Raw genomic sequence first — 16,220 nt, 5'->3', positions numbered from 1 at the left:
GCTCTGAGCCTGACCAGGGTCTGCACCTAGGGATTGGGCCTGCCCTCTGCCACCCAGGAGCAGGCCTAAGCCAGCAGGGCGTTATCTCCCAAGGGATCCCAGACTGCAAGAGGGCACAGGCTGGGCTGAGGGACTCTCCCCCACCCCCCCCCAGTGCACAAATTTTTTGGCACCGGGCCTCTAGTTTGTTAATAACATTGTAAAGATTTCAGGTATACAACTGAAACTTAATATTTCTATATTCCATTGCATGCTCACCACCAAAAAGTCTGATTTCCATTCGTTATCATATATTTGACCCTCTTTACCCATTTCACCCTTACACCACTTCCCTTCCCGTCTGGTAACCACCAGTCTGTTTTCTGTATCTATGAGTTTGTTTTTGTTTTGTTTATTTGTTACTTTTTGTTTTACATTCCACATATGAGTGAAATCATATTTTTTGTTCTTTTCCACACCATCTGATTATATTTCATCTTGTTGTCAGAATGACAATATTTTATTTTTTTTGTCTGAGTACTGTTGTGCGCGTACACACACACACACATCTTTATTCATCAATGGACACTTAAGTTGTTTTCATATCATGGTATTGTAAATAATACCTCAGTGAACATAGGGGTACGTATATCTTTTCAAAAAAGTATTTTCATATTTGGATAAATACCCAGAAGAGGAAATGCTGGGCCATGTGATAGTCTATTCTTAATTTTTTTAGGAACCTCCATACTGTTTTCCATAGGGACTGCACCAATTTATAATCTCAAACAGAGCAAGAGGGTTCCCTTTTCTCCACATCCTCTATAACACTTGTTATTTTTTGTCTTTTTAAAAAAATATATTTTATTGATGTTTTACAGAGAGTAAGGAAGAGCGAGAGTTAGAAACAGCAAGGGAGGGAGACAGTTAGAAACATCAATGAGAGAGAAACATCGATCAGCTGTCTCCTGCACACTCCCCACTGGGTATGTGCCTGCAACCAAGTTACATGCCCTTGACAGGAATCGAACCTGGGACTCTTGAGTCAGCAGGCCTACGCTCTACCCACTGAGCCAAACCAGTTAGAGCTATTTTTTGTCTTTTTGATAATAGCTGATCTAATGGGTATGAGGTAATATCCCATTATGGTTTTGATTTGCATTGCCTTAGTAATTGGTGAAGTTGAACATCTTTTCCTATGCCTATTGGCCATCCGTTTGTTGTCTTGGAAAAATGTCTGCAGATCCTCTGTCCATTTTTTAATTGAATTGTTTTGTTGTTGTTGTTGAGTTATATGAGTTCTGTCCAAATTTTATATATTAGCCCTTTATCGGAAGTATCATTTGCAAATATCTTTACCACTTGGTTGGTTGCCTTTTTGTTTTGTTGGTTTCCTTTGCTGTGCAGAGGCAAAGCAGAATTTTATTTTATTTTTTAATATGTTTTTATTGATTTTAGGGGGAGAGGGAGAGATACAAACATCAGTGAGAGAAACATCACGGCCTCCCGCACGCCCATTACTGGGGATCAAGCCTGCAACCAGGCATGTGCCCAGCCTGGCAAGAGGCAAAGCAGAATTTTAAACTGAAATCTGCTTCTATTTTATTCCTCAAATGTTAGAAGAAAATATTATATTATATTGATCTATTTATTTTATAAAAAATTACTGAAAATCATTATATAATTTAGAAAATACCAACTTTCCACTTCTTATTTTTATTAATTATTATTACGTTAGAACTTTTCACACTTTGGTTTTAAAATCAGATTGATTGCTATTTTAGAAAGTTTGGATTTCTAAAATACTGACTTACTGTTTTTTGTTTTCCTCCCCTCACCCCTCTCCACCCACCTTTCTTCTATTCCCAGTGGACAAACTACATTCATGGATGGCAAGATCGTTGGGTAGTTATGAAAAATAATACTTTGAGTTACTACAAATCTGAAGATGAGACAGAGTATGGCTGCAGAGGATCTATCTGTCTTAGCAAGGCTGTCATCACGGTAAGTTTCTGTTGTCTTTCATTAAACAGGTACTTATTGAGCATCAACTATACACCAGGAACTATTCTACCTACCTAGTATACATCTGTGAACAAAATAGGTAAAGATTCTTGCCCTTGTGGTGTATATAATCTAATACTTTTTTTCCATAAAGCTATTTTAGAATGTTTATTGTTACATGCTATTATTTTATATAGACATGTAATAATTATCTAGTTGGTATAGCAAGCCCTTAAGTAAGGCCTTCAGAAAAAAAAAAAGGATGTTAGAAAGTTTCATGTCCGTTGAGATTGGTAGGTTATTAGAAATAGTAAAGTGTGCCGGGCCAGCTCAGCCAAAGGTTCGGTGAGCCTGACTGAGGCGGTGAAGGATGTAGAAAAGACAGAATAAGCTGGGTCTAGTCAGCCGTGGGCAAACTACAGCCCGCGGGCCGGATGCGGCTCGTTTGAAATGAATAAAACTATTGAAAAAAAAGACCGTACCCTTTTATGTAATGATATTTACTTTGAATTTATATTAGTTCACACAAACACTCCATCCATGCTTTTGTTCTGGCCCTCTGGTCCAGTTTAAGAACCCATTGTGGCCCTCGAGTCAAAAAGTTTGCCCACCCCTGGCTAGGTGGATTTTCCTGTGCCTGACTGAGGCCACAGAGAGATCCAGACAGCAAGCTGAGCCTTTATTTTATAGCCACAGGTAAACAAGGTAGTGGTCACCATAGTTACAGTGTTCTTGTGAGTTTCACTGTTTTGGTAGCACTTGCTGCATCTCCCTCAGCCCATTAGCTACCCAGATAAGATCTAGGGAGTATCACAAGGTCAAGCCTAACTATGCTAAGAGGGCTGTGCCCTCTAAGCTGGGACTTGTTTGCGGCTTTGCCAACAGGTTAGTCTGAGGCTTAACCCTATAGCTGCCTCCCTACAGTAAAGCAGGAAAATAAAAAAAAATACATCTTTCCCTGGCCAAGTTGCTGAACGATTGGAGTGCCCACCTCTGCACTGAAGGGTCTTGGGTTCAATTCCCGGTCAAGGGCATGTACCTGGTTTGTGGGTTTGATCCCTGACCCTGATTGGGGCATATGTGATGCCTCTCTCACATCGATGTTTCTCTCTGTCTTCCCCTCCCTACCTCCTGTCCACTCTCTAAAGGGCAATGAAAAAAATATCCTTGGGTGAGGATTAACCAAAAAAAACAAACATATGTCAGCATTTTAAAATTTTAACAAAATATATAAATCTATGCTTACCAAATTTTTTATGTATAGCTAACACCATGTCTTTGAATGTGGAGTTAAGTTGATCTTGTGTAAACTATATTCATAATGCATGCTTTGTAATTTCCAGTTTTGATATCTCTAAAATAGAATAAAAGCTTAAAGATACTTTAAAAAAAAACAACCTCTAAATATAGGTTCTTTCTGACTTATAATGATTTTCTAATATTTTACAGATGTCTTACCTTTATCTAATTCAATACCTTTTAAAGGACTGACTCACCTTTACTGAGTAATTACTTGGTTTACATTCAACTTAGTTTACGTAGGAACAAACCTCTTTTTGTACTTGTATTTCATACACTTACATAATGTTTACTTAAATTATGTAAGAAGTATAACAAGTAAACTGGTATAATCAGGTTTGGGAACAACCAACTGACCGGTTAAGCATATATCGCAACTAGTGGGATCAGAAGTGCCTGGATATGCTAAAAATAGCATACTAATAGAGAGTGGTCAGCATACCTTGGCATATTTAATAAAAAGCAAAAAAAAAAAAGTGTTGGTTAAGGCAGGTCAATTGAATGCAGGTCAGTGAAGGTAGTGTTTGTAGTTAAATTCTGAAAATGGGTATGTTAAAACTTAATCTAGATTTTACTAATACATTCAAAGAGAATTCACATTATGATAGACTTTTCATTGCTTATAAAAGTAGAAAGCACTTTGGATCTGTTTTGATATCTAAACCTGACATGTTTATTTTACACATTTAAGAAAAATCTTATAGTATTTTTCCTTTATTTTTCATACATTCTGCTCCTTTTGGATATTCCAAGTTTGAAAACAAAAGCTTAGTTGAGTATTGAGATAGAAAAACCTATAGAGGAATTGTTTGGAAGTGTTAAGAATTGGACTACTACTCTCCATTCTTAGGGACAGTTTTAAAAGAACTATTTTGAGCACGTTCAGTGTGGCTCAGTGTTTGAGCGTCGACCTAAGAACCAGGAGTTTATGGTTCGATTCCTGGTCCGGGCACATGCCCAGGTTGCAGGCTCCATCCCCAGTGTGGGGCATGCAGGAGGCAGCCGATCAGTGATTGTCTCATTATTGATGTTTCTATCTCCCTCTCTTTCTCCCTTCCTCTCTGAAATCAATAAAAAAATATTTTTTTAAAAAGAAATATTTTAAATGTAAAGGCTCAGTATTTATTTTGACTGGTATTTGGTACATTATAGTGTATTTTTAAATTGTATCTAGTTTATTATTTGGAGATTTTATTTCTCTTAAGGTAGAACATTATCCATTCTAGAAGACAGAATAGTGCATAGAAATGTACTTTCTTGAAGTGTTTTCCTAGGTTCCTCGCCTCCTTTTTGCATATTGCCACATGTTAGTTACATATTTGACTCTTTGAAAATAATATATTGATGGTTGATGTTAAAATAGGAAGGAATGAAATTTTATCTTTATTGTTTACTAAGTAGTAGTATTTCTAGAGTACCATGCTAATTTCTGTAGATTTAAATATAGTTATCAAGGGTCCTGGGTTCGATTCCAATCAAGGGCATGTACCTGGGTTGCGGGCACATCCCCAGTGGGAAGTGTGCAGGAGGCAGATGATCGGTGTTTCTCTCTCATCCATGTTTCTAACTCTATCTCTCTCCCTTCCTCTCTGTAGCAAATCAATAAAATATATTTAAAAAAATAAATATATATAGTTATCCTATCTTAAATTATGGACAATGATAATAGTGCATGGCTTATTCGGGGCAAAGGAAAATTTTTAATGAACATGTACATTGCATCTGCTCAGGAAAAACTTTTTTTGTAGATTTTTGTTGTTATTATACTTATATTTGCATGCAGAACTTTGGTGGTTGTTTTTTCTTTTCTTTAATTTTTATAAGCATTTATTTGAGCCAAACTGACAGTACATACCCAGGAAGCAAGGTCTCAAATACTCCCTGAGAATAACAGTTTTGCAACTTCTTTTATGCATTTGAAATTGAGGAGGGAAAGTAAGGAAGATTACATGGAGGTGGGAGAAAGCAAGGCAGGAATTGGATTAACTGATAGTTAAAAAGATTGTGTGCTCTCTTCAGGGTAGTTATTTCAAAGGGTGTTAACGTAGATGTACAGAAACAATGGACGGGGCTTACTTAAAGCATAGATAAACTTTCAGTAAAGATGTTTTATGTCTGGGGCGTGCCTACAACCATGACCTACCTAGTTACAAATTTATCATCAGATCACCCTGTGAGGTTACTTTCTCTTTTTTTTTCTTTCTTTTTTTTTCAGTTTCCCCTTAGTCATACATTAATCTGAAGGATGCATTGATGACCAGTATTTTGGACAGATAGAGTGGTCTCACAGTACTAGGAAAGGCTTATTCCTAGAAAGTCTCAGTATCGATGGCATCTTGTTCATTGGGGATGAGGCAATACCGTAACCATGGGAGTCAGATTTTTCCCCAACATGGCAGGCATCAGGTTGTTACCAGTATTAGGGTTCTTGGGTTTCTCAAGATAGAGACATCAAGAGGAAACCTTAAAGAAATTTCCAGACAGATTTTTATTAAGTGTATGCTCAAGCACAGGGAGGCAGTACAGGGGAGAGGAAGGTTCTCTGAACTGGCTCAAGGGTCTGGCTCTGCTTGGCTGGTTTTATAAGTTGGGGACAAAGTGAGTTTGTGCAAAAAGATGGGCTTGTAGAATTTTCCATGTGGGGCTGGAGAAGCAAGCAGTTAGAAGGGAGGTAAAATTCTGCTTTCGTGGGAGTGGGAGAGCCAGAAAGTGGAGGGTTGGTGACATTCTTACTGGTGTTTCTTGTGGCTAACTGGGGTCCTTGGGATCACATAAGGGGCAGCAGGGTGATGTCAGTGCTGCATTTTTCTTATCTGGCGTTCTTGGGATCCTGAGCCCAAGTTACCCATGCTGTCTCAAGATTTTAATGGCCTTCATTGAGTAAAAACTACACTCTGATCATTTCTGTCCTGTGCAATATCATGGTCGAGTTTCTGTCACTTTTTTAATATTTGGCATCTAGTATAACATTTACATAAGTCATGAAAAGAGTATTAACAATTATCTTATACATGTTCAGTAATCATAAATAGTTTGACTATGTAAACACAGAACAAATATATTATTGTGACTAATATCATTAGCAATTAGGTAAAGACAATAAAACAAAATGTTTGCTGAGTTCAGTATCAATCTGTATTTATGCAGGCCTTATTGATGTCTTGGGATAGTTGTCTACCTCTGGTATTGGCAGCTTCTTTTCCTCAAAGAGTCTTTGATGTCTGTAGATAGGAGTAAGATGTCCATTCGCAGTTAGGTGCCTGATAAGTTCCCTTCCAATGAGGTTGGAGAGTGTCTTTTATTTGATGCTGTCTTCAATAAACAAAATCTCCAGATGGCAGTCAACTGATCTTTAACACTAGAAAGACTGAAATTTAGTATATACCTATATTGCCCAAAAGCAGTCAAAATGACTGCATTGTGAAAGAATAACTAATGTGTAAAGAAATTTGTTTAAAATTAATTTTTAATATTTTTTTATATTATTTAGTTATATAACAAGTTATTCGACATTTCTTTCATGAATTTAGGGCGCAAAAGAAATAAAATAAACAACTTATTAGAACAAGTATCACTGCATAAAGATTCGAATAACAAGTACTAGTTTACCTTATTGCGCAATTCCACAGTCTGTATATGGCTCGACAAGTTTCAGAACAACGTGTTCACTGAGAAGCATTGACGATGGTTGTTGTTCATCTTTCCCCAAATAAGGAAAACCATTCAAAACATATTTGCTACTAACTTCTGATGCAAGCCAGAATTTGATGCCAAATTTTTTGGGTTTATTAGGCATATACTGTGTAAACCTGCACCTGGCTTTTGACGGAAGTAATTGCTCGTCAACTGTTATATTTTGCCCTGGTTGATAGCAAGCTCGACTCTTTTCAATGAACTTGTCCCATACTTCCGAAACCAAGGCAAACTTATTTGTTTGTAGGTGCCTACTTCTTTCGGTTCTTTTGTCAAAATGAATAAATCGTAGGATTTGCTTGAACTTTTCTCTGGCCATAGTTTTTCTAAAAAATTCGGGACCCTACTTTGCTGACCATAAATAACTGAGTTTTAAATTTTTTGCCTCGTAGGCTCCACGAGCATATAAAATCCCAATAAATGCACATATTTCTGGTAATGTTGTTGTCCAATCGTTCCTCAAAATTCGGCGGCCTTCTTCTTCTGTGCACTTTTTTTAAAATTTCCCGCAAGCAGTCAAAATGACTGCTTTCGGGCAATATAGGTATAACACACATATATAAACCGGAAATGAAGGAGGGGGAGGTAACTACAATTATTAATAAACGCATTTATATGTTGTATAAAAAGTAACAAAATTCTAAGAAATTCTGTCATTATATACATCATTGTTTTTCTAATTGAAATTAAAAAGCAGTCAAAATGACTTCCTTGGGCAATCTAGTGTAAAGTGTCTGTCTCCTGGGAGCTCCTTGTGAAAAGAAGGAGTTACCAACTTGGCATTTTCTTGAAGTGACTCTGTCAAACCTTGGCAATGGTATAAGGTGTTTCTTTTCAGTAATGTCAGCTCTTAAATTCCTTCATCTGAGTCTAGTTTAAAGATACTGTGATGATGAAGAAATGCAAAAGCTGAAAAATGGGGAACCAGAGAGCAGGGAAGAACCCAGCGGTCGTCTCTGCTTTTTCATAGCCCTGACTGTTTAATTTACAACCATGTTTGCCCATACACTGTACCTTAGAAGTTTTCCTACAGATGAGATTTTAACCCTTAAAACTTCAATTTCTAATGAAAATTAATAAGTAAGCAATTAGCATTCTTTAGCTTGGCAACTTATGAAGACATTTTATAACCTTTAGAAACAGGCTTTTACTGGCAAATATATTTAAGACATTTTATAAACTCTAGAAATATATTTTTATTGATTTCAGAGAGGAAGGGAGAGGGAGAGAGATAAAAACATCAATGATGAGAGAGAATCATTGATTGGCAGCCTCCTGCACACCCTCTTCTGGGGATCGAGCCCACAACCCCAGCATGTGTCCTGATTGGGAGTCGAACCATGACCTCCTGGTTTACAGGTCGACACTCAACCACTGAACCATGCCGGCCAGGCTTTTCTATTGATTTTTAGAGAGAGCAGGAGGGAAGGGGAGAGAGGAAAAGAGAAACATCAGTGTAAGAGGACACATTGATTGGTTGCCTCCTGAATGTGCCCAGACCGGGTCTGGGGATTGAACCTTCAATGGGCAGGCTAATGTTCTAACTGCTGAGCCACACAGCCAGGGCCTGCCTTCTCTAACTCTCATCTCTAGGGGACTCCCTCTCACTGTGTCACCTTCAATCACGTTATATACCTCTTTCAGGATCTTATCTGGCTTGCTCTTTCCTGCCCTAGATCTTTTTAAAAAAAATACATGTTTTTATTGATTCCAAAGGAGAGATAGAAGCATCATTGATGAACCCTAGCCAGTTTGCTCAGTGGATAGAGCATCAGCCTGCAGACCAAAGGGTCCCAGGTTTGATTCCAGTCAAGGCACATACCTTGATTGCAGGCTCCTTCCCAACCTGGGCCTTGGTCAGGGCTCATGCAGGAGGCAACCAACTGATGTGTTTCTCTCACATCGATGTTTCTGTCTTTCCCTCTCTCTCCCATTCACTAAAAACCAATGGAAAAATACCCTCGGGTGAGGATTATCAAGAAAAAACAAGGAAAAAGAAAGAAAAGAAAAAAGAAAAGAAAAAGATACACCATTGATGAGAGAGAATCATTAATCAGCTGCCTCCTACGTGCCCCCATGACCTCCCCACTCAGTTCAACCACTGAGCCACACCGCTGGGCCCCTAGATCTTTACATGCACTCCCCTCCTCCCCGCAATTATTGCTTAGAGAGAGGAAGGGAGAGAGAGAAACATGGATTGGTTGCCTAACCCAGTGGTCGCAAACTCATTAGTCAACAGAGCCTAATATCAACAGTACAACGATTGAAATTTCTTTTGAGAGCCAAATTTTTTTTAACTTAAGCTATATAGGTAGGTACATTGTTAGTAACTTAATTAGGGTACTCCTAAGGCTTTGGAAGAGCCACACTCAAGGGGCCAAAGAGCCGTATGTGGCTCGCGAGCCGCAGTTTGCCTACCACCTATGTGCCCCAATTGGGAATTGAACCCGCAGCCCAGGTATTTGCCCTGATAGGGAATTGAACCAGCAACCTTTTGGTGTACAGGAGGATGCTCAACCAACTGAGCCACTCCAACCAGGTTACATGCTGAATGTTTTCCTTCTTTGTTCATTTTTTTTTTTTAAATATCTTGGGAAGGATACTTTTTTTTTTGTTTGTTTTTACAGAGACGGGTAGAGAGTTAGAAACATGGATGAGAGAGAAACATCGATCAGCTGCTTCCTGCACACCTGCTACTGGGGATGTGCCTGCAACCAAGGTACATGCCCTTGACCGGGATGGAACCTGGGACCTTTCAGTCTGCAAGCTGATGCTCTAACCACTGAGCCAAACCTGTTAGGGCCTTCTTTCTTCATTTCATTTCATCCTTCTGTTGGCTGAAGTATTATTTCTTGGAAGCCTTCCCCTAACTAGGTTACGTCCTTTTATTATAGGCTTTCTCCATATGGTGTACCTTTCTTAACTATGGCTTGTTACATTTGAGTTTTACATTTTGTGTGTGATTATTTGGTCAATGTGATCTCTGCAAAGGATCATAGCAGTTCATCCTCACCATTATATTCTCGGTGCCTTGAGTAGTGCTTGGTAAATAATAGGTGTGCATAAATATGTCATTGGTTGGTTATTTACATAGATAGATAGGTAAAAATGAATGGTTTAGATCATGATTGTTCAGTAGAAGTATAACGTGAGTCACAAATGCTGAGATGGAAGTAGGAAAACAGAATCAGACAGTCTTAGGAGGTTATTGCAAATCAGGTGAAAGGTGATAGTGGCTTGGACCACAGTAGTAATGGTAGAGATTATGAGAAACGATTGGATTCCAGACTCATTTTGAAGGTAGAGCTGACAAGATTTGCAGATTTGCTGGTGGATTCCTTATAGGGTGTAAAAGATGAGGAGTCGTAGGATTTCAGGTCTAAGCAGTTGGTAGTTACCATTTCCAAAAGTTCAGAAACCTGCAAGAGAAGTTTGGGAAGGGAGGCATATCAGATCAGTTTTAGATATATTGAGATGCATCATAGGCATTTAAGAGAAAATAATAGAAAGGCAACTGAGTGAAAGTCTAGAGATCAGGGAAGAGAGCCTTATGATTTTTCAACTATTTATGGTGCCTACCCCACCCAATCTTTTCTATGATTGACAAAATGGTGATTTTTCAACTCTACAAACTCCTTCCATATGTATCAGTCAGCACTTTTGTCCTTTAACAAAAGTATTACATGTGATTTATAGAAAAATATATAGGCAAACAAATTAAGGCAATTAGTTCTAATCATACAATTTAAAGGTAGTTATTATTAATCTTTCTTTCATACACTAACTGTATTAAAATTGCTGTATAATCCACAGAGAAGGTATTCTGTTTAGCTTTTTTTTGTAGTTATTAGACCTTATTATTATTATTGAAATGAACTTCTGTGAACTTATCTGAGATATATACCATTACGATCAGGCTATGGGGTAAACATAAAAAATCAGGAAAACTCAGAAATTTTAAGAAATAATGAATTTTAGAGAATATGCTAGGATAGATTTTGGTAGTACCACAGTTCTGGTTGAGTGGGATGTAGTATCATGGAAGTACAACTGAATAGAAAATTTAATTATATTGTATTTTTTTCTAAAGAAGAACTATTGCTGTAGCCTAAATACACTTTCAGGCTGCCCTGTTTTCAGCCCCATTTGGGGGCAGGTGCAGTGGAGTGGGATGAGCAGGAGCGGCGCAGCACCCAGCCCAGGCTCAGAATTCTCCCCAGCGCCACTTTGCACACTACTTCGTGCTGTGCGTGCTCAACTCAGACAGCAGGCTGGAGCCCAATGAGCTGGCGGGTAAGGCCAGACTGCAGCAGTGCGGAGGTCCACTGATCCCCGCAGGCCAGGCCAAGGGACCCCACCAGTGCATGAATCCGCACACCAGGCCTTTAGTAGTCATATGAGGCCAGCACATAGTGATTCAGGAAATGTTTAATGTGTATACTTTAGCCAGTCAGAACTGTGGTTTATTGTCTTAATCTTAAAAGAAATAGTTTCATAGGCTAAAGAACATTGTGGAGTTCTATAATTTTTGCTAAATAAATTGATAAAGATAAAAGATTGATGCTATTAAGGGGGAAGAAAATAAACAATAAACCCTGGAAATGCGAAGTGTAAATTTTCTTCAGCAAATAAGTTTTCTGTTACATTGATGAATCTCTGTACTCTATCCAGTAGATAATGATGTGATTCTGTAATATTGTAATTCACTTATTGGGCAAAAAATTAAGATACTAATTTTATACATTCTTATGAATAATGTAAAACACTAAACCAAATAGTTGACATTTTCACTGTGTTTACATTTTGACTCAAAAGCAGGCAGTTTCCACTATCTAACATAAGTCTGATGTATTATTCATTTTATCTTTGCTTTTCATTGAAAGCTCTCCTGACTGTCACTATCAAAGACATACAAAAGCCTAGAAGTTAATTTGAGATACTTAGGAGAAAATGTTAACTATTTCGTGATAGAATGTAAAAATATCTTGTTTATAAAATTTAATGTAATCAAACTCTTCATGATGAGAATTTACTTTTAAATAATGGAGGCAGAAAAAATGTAATGTCTTTCCTAAGACTTATTTTGGACCTTTTTCTTAAATAAATAAAAAAATCTTTTTTATTGATTTCACAGAGAGAGATAGAAGCATCAATGATTGATCAGCTATCTCCTCCACACCCCCTACTAGGAATTGAACCCAAAACCTGGCATGTGCCCTGACCGGGAATTGAACTATGACCTCCTGGTTCATGGGTTGACATTCAACCACTGAGCCACCCCAGCTGGTCTGTTTTGAACCTTTTTTAATTGTGCTTTCAGTAATGTTTCCATTAGTTTAGCTAACTAAGAGCATTTGATCAAAAACACTTTTTTGAAATATATTTATAGCTTGTGTCACCTCATTTGTAGGAATGGTGAATGAAATTTAGTGTTTGGTAACTTTACCCTTGTTGTACTCTTCATCTGAGGACCCTTCAAAAAAGTTATTTGAGCCCTGGCTGGATTGCTTAGTGGTTAGAGTATCAACCCGTGAACTGAAGGGTCTCAGGTTCTATATAAGGGTATGTACCTCAGTTCCAGGTTCTATTCCTGGCCCCATTTGGGCGCATACAGGGGCAACCAATCAATGTGTCACTTGTGATGGTTTTCTCTCTCTCCCACCTCCCTTCCACTCTGTCTGAAAATCAATGGAAAAAATATCCTCAGGTGAGGATTAAAAAAAAAAAAGAACGAAAAAGTTACTTGAGTAGAAAAACAAAAGAATAACAAGAGTGTCCCACCAGCCAGTTCTAGAAATACAAGGCCCATGAGAATGGGTAGACACACACACACACACACACACACACACACAATATATATACATACATACACACACACATACATATACACACACACACACACATGCATGCCACATTCTTGTAATTTAAAGCTAGTCTTTGACTTCTGCTATGATATTAATAAATCTGCGTTATTAGTTAATTCAGTATACCATGGTAAACCAAGGAATAAGGAAAGTTATAAATTTACCATGCCACTCCTGAGTGACTTCAAGGGAACTTTGCACATGTTCACATACTTGCCTATACTTGTTCATTTGGGTTTTATAGAGTTGTAGTTGAAACGCCTGTTTTGGTTGAGAGGTGCAAAATATGTACACACACAAAGCAAGAAAAACCAGTCTGACCTTGGATACCACAGGCACATTCTTCTTGATATTGATCATGCATTAGCTTTTATTATCTGATTATTGATTCTGAATTTTTCCCAGCCTAAAGAAAACTGGTGGTGATGTCCGTCTTTTAATCTCTGTTTTAGCTTTAGTATTATATTGGTTTTTGAAATTTTATGGTCCTGGCTGGTGTGGTTCAGATGGTTGAAGTGTCATCCTATGCACCAAAGGGTTACAGGTTCGATTCCCGGTCAGGGCACATACCCAGGTTGCAGATTCGATCCCCAGTCAGAGTGAGTACGGGAGACAACTCTCTCATATCAATGTTCCTTTTTCTAAAAAAACGATAATAAAAAATAAATAAAAACTTTGTAATGTTTCCATTAGTTTAGCTAACTAAGAGCATTTGATCAAAAACACTTTTTTGAAATATATTTATAGCTTGTGTCACCTCATTTGTAGGAATGGTGAATGAAATTTAGTGTTTGGTAACTTTACCCTTGTTGTACTCTTCATCTGAGGACCCTTCAAAAAAGTTATTTGAGCCCTGGCTGGATTGCTTAGTGGTTAGAGTATCAACCCGTGAACTGAAGGGTCTCAGGTTCTATATAAGGGTATGTACCTCAGTTCCAGGTTCTATTCCTGGCCCCATTTGGGCGCATACAGGGGCAACCAATCAATGTGTCACTTGTGATGGTTTTCTCTCTCTCCCACCTCCCTTCCACTCTGTCTGAAAATCAATGGAAAAAATATCCTCAGGTGAGGATTAAAAAAAAAAAAGAACGAAAAAGTTACTTGAGTAGAAAAACAAAAGAATAACAAGAGTGTCCCACCAGCCAGAATGGGTTATGTTTATTGCTGTAGAGTATGATACTTCTAAGAATATAATTAGTTTTGCTTTTCACTTTCTACTTTTTTCTCTACAGCCCCATGATTTTGATGAATGTCGATTTGATATTAGTGTAAATGATAGCGTTTGGTATCTTCGTGCTCAGGATCCAGATCACAGACAACAGTGGATAGATGCCATCGAACAGCACAAGGTAGGGTCTCCAGTGTTTACTTGTCCATCTTGAGATATATTGTGTGTTACTGAAAAGTTGTACATTGTTTGGGTGGTAAAATTAAAGCAGTACAGAATTAAATTTGTGAAATACTTTTATTTCTAAGGGACTTTTCTATGATAAATATTTTTAATTGTTAACTAAAATAAAATATGCCCTTTTTAGTAAATCAAATCTTGATTTTCCAATTTAGGATTTGCTTCATAATAAATGCCATTTATATGATCTGGATAAAAGAATTTTTGAAATAACATTGGATTGTAAAACCCTAATATTTAAAAACTTCAATGTTAGGCTCATCATAACCATTTTGGATAAATTCTTAGTGTAAACATTTGCAAATCATTTTTTTGGTAAGTATGGAAATATCTCATAATAAACCTTTAGACAGGTTCGATTCCCGGTCAGGGCACATACCCAGGTTGCAGATTCGATCCCCAGTCAGAGTGAGTACGGGAGACAACTCTCTCATATCAATGTTCCTTTTTCTAAAATAAAAACGATAAAAAATAAATAAAAACTTTGGGAATCTTAATTATCTTAGTATTAATTTAGAAAAGAGTCTAAAAATGGGAACAGCTTTCTGTTATTTAAAAAAGAGATGAAAAATAAAAAATATAATAATAATAAAAAGAGATGAGAAATATAGATTCTCACTGCGTTGGAGCCAGGCCTACCTGGAATCAGACCCTGCAGCCTCTGCCAAGTATAACATATGTGGCCCTTGGTATGATAATTCTTCTCTTAGTGTGTGTAAGGAATACATGGGATAATATATATAAAGTTATTTACCACAATGGTAAATATCTTCCCATTCATGACATAGTGGAGAAAAGAATGGGCTTTGGAGCTACAACTAAATTCACTAAATTATACCATAGTGTTTCTGGGTGAAGAGGTCTGCATTCAGTGAGTTGCTAAATGCGCACATAAGGAGAATGGCCTAGTTTGTGAATTTAATCAGGGCCAGCCCTCTTAATGATTAAAGATGTTATTAAGTAGAACTAATTTTTATTTTTTTAACTGGGATGATTTTTAAAGGCTTAGTTGATTTAGATTACAGGGCTATTTTTTTTTTCTGTTTAATTAAGCACATTTTATTTTGCTTGTTTTTCTTAGCATGCTTCCAGTTTGTATTTTCTTTTTTAATGAAGACGTATACATGAAGCATATATTTCTTCTATATTATTGATTTCTTTGTGTCTTTGAACAACAGATAGACATAATCTTTGGGTCTCTTTCAGAGCACTGTGACTTAAGCTGAGGTAACAGATTTTTGGTGAATTTAAGTTCTTAGAAAAGAGAGTCAGCAGCAAGTTCCAGATACATTGTAAACGTTTTCTTTCAGATTTCTAAAGATAGTTTATTCATAGACAACAAAGAAGGAATAATAATTGTTATTCTTAATACTTAATTTTTTAATTTTAATGTAAAATATGTGATATATGCCAACTAAGCAACATATTAGTAAATGTAAATTGCATGTGAATTGTAAAAGTAAATTGAGTTATTAAACTAACATGGAGGGAGAAAATTCAAATGCTATCATCAAATATAATCAGCAATTTATTTATTTATTTTTTTTTTAGGAATGAGGTAGTGAGATGTTTTCTTTTTTTTTTTCTTTTTTTTTTTTAATTAAAGTTTTGTTTTTCTGCCTCTAGTATCACATTTACATACCAGGAACAAAAGTAACAATAATAAACCAATAACATCGATTAGGAACGGATACTGTCTAATATTTGACAAGGAAAGAGCTGAGGGGAACAAGTATCTGCTATTGTCCAGAAGTTCCAATTTTTCTCCTGGGCAGTTAATTTCATCCATTCCTATATTGAGACAATATTCACCTAAAATACTCACCTGGATTAGACCCATTATTCTACCAGGGGAATTATTAGGGAAGTGTTCTTGGAGAGGTTTGTCCAAGGTAAGTCCATTATAATAGATACTAGAGGCCCGGTGCACAAAAATTTGTGCACTCGGAGGGGAGGCGGGGGCCCTCAGCCCC

At 37.2% G+C, this 16,220-nt stretch overlaps 1 protein-coding gene across 2 annotated transcripts in view; it reads left to right on the top strand.

The window, feature by feature from the left end:
• Nucleotides 1–16,220, top strand: part of COL4A3BP (collagen type IV alpha 3 binding protein) — a 102,681-nt gene that overhangs the window by 6,285 nt on the left and 80,176 nt on the right. The window contains exons 3-4 of one of the 2 annotated variants that reach the window (XM_015571599.1): nucleotides 1,845–1,983; nucleotides 14,072–14,188. In XM_015571599.1, coding sequence (XP_015427085.1) covers nucleotides 1,845–1,983; nucleotides 14,072–14,188 — 256 coding nt within the window. The remainder of the gene's footprint in view (nucleotides 1–1,844; nucleotides 1,984–14,071; nucleotides 14,189–16,220) is intronic. The other variant, XM_015571598.1, reaches the window with a different exon arrangement.

Source organism: Myotis davidii, unplaced genomic scaffold (assembly GCF_000327345.1).
Source record: "Myotis davidii unplaced genomic scaffold, ASM32734v1 scaffold44, whole genome shotgun sequence".
In the NCBI taxonomy this organism is placed as follows: Eukaryota; Metazoa; Chordata; class Mammalia; order Chiroptera; family Vespertilionidae; genus Myotis; species Myotis davidii.
This window is presented reverse-complemented; position numbering and strand designations above follow the sequence as displayed.